Source organism: Phoca vitulina, unplaced genomic scaffold (assembly GCF_004348235.1).
Source record: "Phoca vitulina isolate PV1807 unplaced genomic scaffold, GSC_HSeal_1.0 scaffold78, whole genome shotgun sequence".
NCBI lineage: Eukaryota > Metazoa > Chordata > Mammalia > Carnivora > Phocidae > Phoca > Phoca vitulina.
In genome coordinates, this window is record NW_022589781.1 from 651,085 (window position 1) to 659,740 (window position 8,656).

General features: G+C 61.3%; 1 protein-coding gene across 3 annotated transcripts; it reads left to right on the forward strand.

Moving 5' to 3' along the window:
• Positions 1-1,338: 1,338 nt before the first annotated feature.
• On the forward strand, positions 1,339-7,770 carry PYCR2 (pyrroline-5-carboxylate reductase 2). Of its 3 annotated transcripts, none has more exons than XM_032393908.1 (7): positions 1,339-1,589; positions 1,808-1,878; positions 2,296-2,475; positions 2,561-2,782; positions 2,979-3,071; positions 3,265-3,428; positions 3,985-7,770. In XM_032393908.1, exons 1-7 carry the CDS (start codon positions 1,523-1,525, stop codon positions 4,148-4,150), a joined length of 963 nt encoding a protein of 320 aa, XP_032249799.1. In that variant the 5' UTR covers positions 1,339-1,522; the 3' UTR covers positions 4,151-7,770. The 3 variants fall into 3 exon arrangements, with proteins under 3 accessions (XP_032249799.1, XP_032249800.1, XP_032249801.1); XM_032393909.1 differs by having other exon boundaries at positions 2,564-2,782; XM_032393910.1 differs by lacking the exon at positions 1,339-1,589 and having other exon boundaries at positions 1,812-1,878; positions 2,283-2,475.
• Positions 7,771-8,656: the final 886 nt, after the last annotated feature.

An 8,656-nucleotide genomic window follows, 5' to 3' on the forward strand; every position in this document is an offset into this window, starting at 1 on the left:
GCAGCAGGGAGAAACTTGCAGGGAAAGGGGTGGGGGGTGCTGCAGGGAGGGGATGGGGCAGGGGTGCAGAACCCCCCGCAGACAGGCCGTGGGGAGCCCACAGTCTCCCCCGCTCCTGTGAGTCCTCCAGGGATGCCGCCCCCTCCCTCCGTACTTTCCTGACACCCGTTCCGGAGGCCCCTTTTACTGCTGGTGGAAATGCAAACCTACCGTCTGGGGAGCGTTTACAGCAAGTTGGGGCTGGGCGAGGGGGGAGTCATATCCCCTGCTCGGCTGGGCCCTACCTGCAGCTGGGGCGCCGCGGGGCAGAGTCACCTGGCTCCGGGGGTCCCAGACAGACCAGGGTCAGCCACTCACCACTCACCAAATCAAAGGCAGAGAGAGGAGGAGGTGAAACAGGAAAGGAGTCTATTTCAGGGAGGCCGACACCAGGGAGACAGCCGACTAGTCTCGTAGACGGTCTCCCAAGTGCTGCAAATACATGCAGGTTTGCATCAGGAAAATGCAAAGGGACAGAGGTTAGTGGGAGTGCGGGTGGGGTCGGACATGGATGGGCTTGCCAGGGCCGGCTCAGGGCGGTCCCTGTGGCTCGAGGGGCGGTTTCAGAGCTCAGGCCCGGGTCCTTTGCCCCGGGCTGTTTGCCTGGCGAAAGAGGTAAGCAGGCGAGGAGAACTTGGTTGGAAAGCACGCACAGGTCAGAATGGAGGTGGCGGACCCCTGTTTCACGCTAAGGACTGGATCCTCCCAAACGCACGAAAGGAGCCGATCCTCCATTCTTAGGAACCATGCAGGCTCAGCGGACAACGCGGCTGCTACCGCGGCCACCACCCCACAGGCCGGGAGGGGGCGAGCAGCAGGGGCTTCCAGCCGCCCCCGCTCAGACCTGCAGTCCACAACCCGCGGAGCCTCCCGCCCGGTAGGGCGGCTGACAGACCGCGCCACACACAACACTAGCAGTCTTCGGCTGGAATCCCCGCCCCCGGCCCCACCGGCCTCGAGGGCCGACCCTGGTCCCGGGCAGGCCCGCGGGGCGGAGACCCCGGCTGCCGCGCACCGCGCCGGAGGTTCCCACCGCCAATCCCGTGCTCGGGGGCGGGCACACGGCCCGAGCTCCCGGCAGCGGATTGGTCCGCTCGAGCTCCCGGCGGAGGCTTGGTCCACCCGAGGATTGGTGCCCCGCTCCCGAGCTCTCGGCCACGGATTGGTCCGCTCGAGCTCCCGGCCGCGGATTGGCCCGCCCGAGGATTGGTGCCCCGCTCCCGAGCTCTCTGCCACGGATTGGTCCGCTCGAGCTCCCGGCCGAGGATTGGCCGCCCTGGCGAGGCGGGGCGGGGCCCCCTGAGGCCCCACGGCACCGCCTGTCAGGCAGGCGGTGGGGAGGGGTCCCGGCAGCCGGGCCGGAAGCTGACGGTAGCTGCCTGGGTCCGGCTTCCGGGGCGTGCGGCTCGTCGGGGTCTCTCTCCGCCCGGCCTCGTGTCTCCTGCGGCGGCTCCCTCGTGGTGCCGGACGCGTTCCCGCCGCCATGAGCGTGGGTTTCATCGGCGCGGGCCAGCTGGCCTGTGCCCTGGCGCGGGGCTTCACGGCGGCAGGTGGGCGCGCGGGGGGCGCGGGCCGCAGCCTGGTCCGGGGACGCCCTCCGCCGCCCGAGCCCGAACGGCTGAGCGTCTGACGGGCGGGACGAGGCTCGTGGAGCAGCGAGGGCCGCGAGCCCGCGCGGGGCCTGGTTGTGGGTTTGACCTGTCCTCCCGGGGAGAGCGCGGGAGCCGGGGGGCCACGGTGCCCGGCTGATGAGCCCCATCTTCCGCAGGGATCCTGTCGGCTCACAAGATCATAGCCAGCTCCCCGGAAATGGACCTGCCCACGGTGTCCTCGCTCAGGGTAGGGGGGCGCGGGGGCGTGGGGCGCGGGGGCGTGGGGCACGGGGGGGCCCGGCCCGCGCCCACCTCCCCCCAGGAGCGTCCGGCCCTCCGTGCCAACCCTTGCGCGCTCCCATTTCACCTGCCCCTCTGCCCGTGTCTCTTTCCGGCCGGGGGAACTTTCCTGGCAGAGGGGTGCCCGGGTGCCCGAGGCCTGGTGGATGGGAGACGGCCACGGCCTGGTGGCCTTGGGGAAGCGTGTGCCTGCCTAGCACTTGGCTCACTTGTTCGCTAGCAACAAGGGAAGACTTCGGCGGCGGCGGGGGTAGGGGCAGACCCCGAAGGGACAGGGCAGGGGATTCCAGGGTGCTCCGGGGGCGGGGGGGCCCGGGCGAGGGAGGCTGCCCGGCACTGTGAGCTGGGTAGTCTCCTCCTGTAGAAGATGGGCGTGAACCTGACCCGAAGCAACAAGGAGACGGTGAGGCACAGTGACGTCCTGTTCCTGGCCGTGAAGCCGCACATCATCCCCTTCATCCTGGACGAGATCGGGGCGGACGTGCAGGCCAGGCACATCGTGGTGTCCTGTGCTGCTGGTGTTACCATCAGCTCTGTGGAAAAGGTGCCCGTGATGAGTTGTTTGTGGGGGGGGGCTGGGGGCGCCGGTGGTGCCCTGGCAACTCACTGGGGCCTCTTCCTTGTCCCAGAAGCTGATGGCCTTCCAGCCTGCCCCCAAGGTGATTCGCTGCATGACCAACACACCCGTGGTGGTGCGGGAGGGCGCCACGGTGTACGCCACGGGCACCCACGCCCTGGTGGAGGACGGCAGGCTCCTGGAGCAGCTCATGAGTAGCGTGGGGTTCTGCACGGAGGTGGAGGAGGACCTGATTGACGCCGTCACGGGGCTCAGCGGCAGTGGGCCTGCCTACGTGAGACCCCCTGGGGGCCCAGGGCAGCGGGATGGACTGGCAGGCTGCTTGGGCTGTGGGTGCTGCCTACGTTGGGGTGAAGCTAGCTGATGGAGGAGGGCAGCCTTTGGAGCTAGTTGTGGTCATGAGGAAAAGCAGACCGCGGGGAGTGGCCCTGCATGTCTGTGGCCCTGGGACTCAGCGAGTGTCTCCACAGGCATTCATGGCCCTGGACGCGTTGGCTGATGGTGGGGTGAAGATGGGCCTGCCTCGGCGCCTGGCGGTCCGCCTGGGGGCCCAGGCCTTGCTGGTTAGTATACTTGCCCTGTGTGTTCTGGACAGGGGTGTGGGATGGGGGCCCAGGGCGGGGGGGGGGTCCCTGAGCTGGGGGTGGGGCTTGGTTGGGAAGCTGGGATAGCGACTGGGGAAGGGCAGTGGGTGTGGAGAAGCCTGTCCAAGGTACACGAGCAGTCTTCTCCTCTCATCCTTCCTGCCTCCCGCAGGGCGCTGCCAAGATGCTGCTGGACTCAGAGCAGCACCCAGGCCAGCTCAAAGACAATGTCTGCTCCCCCGGGGGGGCCACCATCCACGCCCTGCACTTCCTGGAGAGTGGGGGCTTCCGCTCCTTGCTCATCAACGCCGTGGAGGCCTCCTGCATCCGCACGCGGTGGGTCGCTCCCCCTCTGTGCCTGGGCCCCCTGCTCCCAGTGACCCCCCAGGCTGGGCCCCGTCCTACAGAAACTGCCGCCTGTGGTCCCCTCAGCAGTCCTGCGCTCTGTCCATAAGCATGGTTTCTTGGACTCCGTTTCGCCAAGGGTTTGCAGGCCTTTCTACATTTAATGGTCACTGCAGTTCTGTTGGGTGGGTGGGTGGGGGGGCAGCTTGGATTTATAGAAGAGGAGGTTGAGGCCCAGAGACGGTTTTCCTGAGCTCAGGCAGCTAGTACATAGTGGAGGCGGGCTGGGCAAGCGTGTGACTCCAAGCCCGCTCACTGTCCCATCCGTACCGTGTTTCCGTGTGATCGCAGAAAACACGCAGAGCTACACATGTGCGTGGTCACCCACACGTGGTTAAATAGCACTTCTGAGAAGCTCAGGGGAGTGTTTGATTTAGGGTTCTAATTTTGGGTGGTGTCCAATCCTCCGGGCTTGGGGGTTATGTGCACGGGGAAGCCGTGTAGAGTTCTGGCTCCTCCTTCAACCCCTTTGGGGCTTTGTCCGCAGAGAGCTGCAGTCCATGGCTGCCCAAGAGAAGGTCTCCCCCGCTGCCCTCAAGAAGACCCTCCTGGACAGAGTGAAGCTGGAATCCCCCACAGTGTCCACGTTGACCCATCCCAGCCCAGGGAAGCTGCTCACAAGAAGCCCGGGCCCCGGGGGCAAGAAGGACTGAGGTGGTCTCTGCCCTCTTTTCTAGAACCAGAGCCCTGTGGGGGACCGAGCAGGGCGAGGGCAGGTCCGGCAGTTTCAGGTCCTTGTGATAAAACCCCGTTGAATCTGTTCAGACCCAGCCACACTAATTTCCCGTCTTGTCTACGTTGGAAGATGCTCCCAGGGGGAGGGGGTGACGGTGGCGGCCAGAGGCAGGCCTGTGCACCTGTTGGGGGAGAGAGGCCACGACTCCAGTCTGAGCCCTGCCGGGTGAAAGGTCTGGAGACCTTCAGCTGGGGTCCTCCGTCTGGAGCCAGAACCAGAGTCCGCTTGACGCCAAGTCAAGGCAGAGAGAGGTATGAAACGTGACGAGGGCTTTGCTCTCTGAATTGTGAGTGGAAAAGAAGCGAGCAACTTAGAATTGTTACAGTTAATCAGAAAAGCACAAAAGTAGGTCATGCTTCTATTTAACTCTTGCTTCATAGGCGTCCCGTTGGAAAAGTGTTACTGAGAGCTCTTAAGTTTAGCTGCTTCAATATAGTTTTATTTTTTATTACCCTGCTTTTTTTTTTTTTTAAGTAAGCTCTGTGCCCAGTGTGGGGCTTGAGCTCACGACTCCGAGATCAAGAGTCGTGTGCTCTACTGACTGAGCCAGCCTGCTTTTTTATGCTTCATCTTAAGTCCTCATTCTAGAGAACTCCAGGACCTGATCAGGCGTTCCCTGCTTCTATGGGGAGCGCCGTCTGAAGGCAAGAAGTAGGGAGGAGAAGAAATTATGGGCTAGGCCCTGAGAGCTGTACAGACGCCCTGCTCCAGCCTGACCCCCAGGGTCAGGGTCAGGAGATGGTTCTAGGATGGGCCAGAGCTCATGGCCGAGGAGAGCCAAGTGGCCTGAGCCAGGGGGAGGGCGGCTGCCCAGACACAGGAGGAAGCTGCCTGCTTTGTAGTCGGCCGTGCACCTGCCAGGCTTTGGACCCAGGTGGACTGCACTCTGAGGGAGGAGCTACTTTTTCCCTCACTTGACCGCAGATGCTGAGGCCTGGGGACAAGCAGCTTAGCTCCTTGAGCTGGGCTCACGGGTGGGGCCGTGGGTGGGCCTGCTGTGTACACAGCGGGACGGAGCCTCCCGCTCGTCCCCAGGAGCTCGCCGCCTGTGGCATTGGCACCGGCATCCTCTCTGGGTTCAAATCTGAGTTGTCCCCCCACAATTTGCGGGTAGATTTGTTTTTTTTAAATCTTAATTCCAGTTAGTTAAGCCGTACAATACAGTAATTCAACACTTCCAGGCGTCGCCCTGTGCTCATCACGACAAGTGCACCAGTTTCTGCCACTTTGAGCTAGGGGACCTTGGAGAAGCTACTGAATCCGGTCTCCAGATTTCATCCCCTCTAAATAGGAGGTCCCGCTCCATCAGAAGCTTCTGGTGGGTTTGCAGTGAGACCTTGTGGAACGGCTCAGCAGAACATGTGGAACACGGTGGACCACTCAAGCCTGTGGTGCTCATCCTTCACCCCCAGCTGCGGGAGGGGGTCCTCGGTGAGGACAGCAGCCCAGCTCAAACTCCAACCTGAGAGCCGTGGGCGAGGCTCGTTCCTGTGGGGCCACAGTGACAAGCGACAAGTTCAACCCTCTGCAAAGCTATTGTAAAGCCCACGTTAGGTGGCAGGCTCTGCACGCCCTTTATAGGAAATCTTAGGATTCAGGAACTGGGTAGAATAAGGTGAAGCTCGAGGAGGTTAAATAAGCTGCCCCCCAAAGATTCAAAGAGACATTTCACCAAAGAAGATAACACGGCAAATGGGCCTGTGAGGAGACGTTTAAGTCATCGCTGACTGGGGAAATGTCAAAGCCCAGGGCAGTACCACGGCACAGCCGCTCGCACGACTGGTTTTGGTGGTGCCGGGGTTTACCAGAAAGCGATGTTGACAAGGATGTGCAGAAATGACAGCCCTCCTGTAAAATGGGGTGGCCACTCTGGCCAACAGTCTGGCAGCTCGGAAAGTTAGTCACCATATAAGCGATGCTATTCAAGTACCAACCCAAGGGACAGAGCACTTGTCCGCACAAACGCTTGGGCATGAATATCCAGGACAGCAGCATTCCCAAGAGCCAAGGAGAGGAAACCACCCAATGTCTGCCAACTGGTGAGCGGACACCCACCAGCGTCACATCCACTCAAGGGAATGGCGTCCGGCGATAAAAAGGGAGCGCTGGTCTCGCTACACCATGAAGGCGCCCGGAAACATCACTGGAAGCGAAAACCCAGTCGCTGTTGGCCGCACATTCTATATGATTCCATGGATTGGAAATGGCCAGGAACTGTGCGGTCTGCAGCGCCAGATTGTGGCTGCCCAGGGCCGGGTGGGAATGGGAGGAAAACGGGGTTTCTGCTGGGAGCCACGAGGCGATTGAAGAGGCAATGGTTGCACCACTGTGGACATACATGGTCACCGAACTGTATATTTAAGTGGGTGAATTTTAAGGACCGTAAATCACACTAATGCTTTAAGAAAGGGAAGGAAGTTTCCCCAGGTTAATACCAGGACTCAGGTCCATGCCTGCTACTGAATCCTGTCCTCTCGGCGCCGTGCCTGATGGCGAGCGGTCCTTGGGGATTGGAGACTGTCCCCTCATCTCTCCCCCGCCCCCTCAAGGCCACCCCTCCCAGGCCTAAATCCACCAACGTACATTTACTGAGGACCTATGCCTTGGTGCCTGGGGCCTGCTTGGCTCGGGTGAATCCTCACCTGCTAAGGACCCCTGTCCTTCGCTTCTGAGCTTCCGACCTGCACGGTTGGGCTGGACTTGAATGAAGGTGGCTGTGGCTGCAGTCCTCCAAGGAGAGGGGGGAGAGGCTCAGGCCTTGGGGAACAGTTCTGCTCTGCTCTCCCCGGCACCTCAGGCTGCCCACCTTCTCACCACGGGCTGAGGGGTCCCGGGGCTGGGGCCTGAGCTTCAGGTGGTCACAGCCAGGGGCTGGGGACTCCCCACGAGGTCAAGGGGGCCCCCCGAGTATTAGGCCCTGGCCAGGTTGAGAGCTTGTGGCCTGAGCTGCCTGGAAGGCACTTGAGCATCCCCTGGAAGCCTTCCAAGAGTAAGAGCTGGTGTTCGAGGCTAGCGCGGCCTCTCCGAGAAGTCCGTGCTGAACACTCCCTCTGCCAAGTGTCTGTGAGGCCTGAGAGCCCCCTGGTCAGCAAGACTGTCCTTGCTCGGAGCCACACAGAGGCCCAGGACAGATGTGGACACAGGACATGTGGAAAACAGAGGGCAGAGAGAGAGTAAGGAAGGGGGTAACCAGGCCCCCGCCCCCAGCCCACCAGGACTCTTGGGGCACCGGGCCTAGAGCGGGCCTCAATCCCCACGTCACAACTGGCTTCTCTCAGGACCCCCAGAACTGCCTTACCTGCTGCCTCCATGTTGCTCTCCCGTAAACCGGGGAACGAATCTCGGCCCCGACTGTTCCCAGTCGTTACCTCGGGGGAGTGGAGCTGAGGCTGGTTCTCACTTGATTTTCTTCCTTTTACTTTAGATCTTGGCTGGCGACATGCAGGCCCCACCTTTTTAAATCCATAGTTAAAGGATTAAAAAATGGGGGCACCTGGGGGGCTCAGTCGGTTAAGTATCCGATTCTTGGTTTCAGCTCAGGTTGTGATCTCGGGGTCGTGAGATCGAGCCCTGGGCTGGGTGTGGAGCCTGCTTGAGATTCCCTTTCCCTCTTCCTCTGCTCCCCCAAAATAAATAAATCTTAAAAGAAAAAAAGAATAAAAAATGTTTGTGTTGTTGTTTGGTGCTTCCGGCCAGCAGGCCGTGTGGAGACACATCCTTGTCCCCGTGTGTGTGGCCGTCACTAGGCAGCAGCTCAGAGGGACACTGGAGAGCTTGACTGCGCTTCCCTCACCGGTCCAGGGGGTGTAGACAGGCCTCTGCTGTCTAATCACATCCCTTCAAAGCCTTGACCCATTCTTCCCTTACCAATAAACCTGAACGTAGGCAGCAATGGGTACTGTGAGTCTGCAGAATCAGGAGCATTGAGAAAACAGAACGCACCTCTTTTCAAGGTCTGAGCCAGTGGCGAGCGCACTACCTTTATGAAAGATGGGGAGGACGACGTTGGATGAAGAAGCTCTAGAAGGATACACGAGACACCAGGGAAAGAGGTACTTGGGGCGGGGATGATGGGAAGGCCTTTTCCCACTGTACTGACTCAGGAATCACATGACGGTGTTATCTCATCACGAAATATATCTTGTAAACCTTCAGGGGGCCGCCAGGCTGCCCAGGCTGTGCAGTGCCCCAGCGGGACGCATCGCCCCGGTTGGCCGGCCAGGGCTGGAGCGAGTCCTGTGCGCCCCACTCGGGCCATGGGAACGTCTCCCTCGGCCAAAGTGGACAGACTGGTCCTCTGTCTCTTACCTCCACCTCCACCCACCTTCTGTGCCCCTAGCCTCCAGGATGGGCTAATCATCTGTTTGTCTGTCTCCCCCAGCAGCTGGGGTGCTGCCCCGGGCGGGGGATCGGCTGGGCTGCA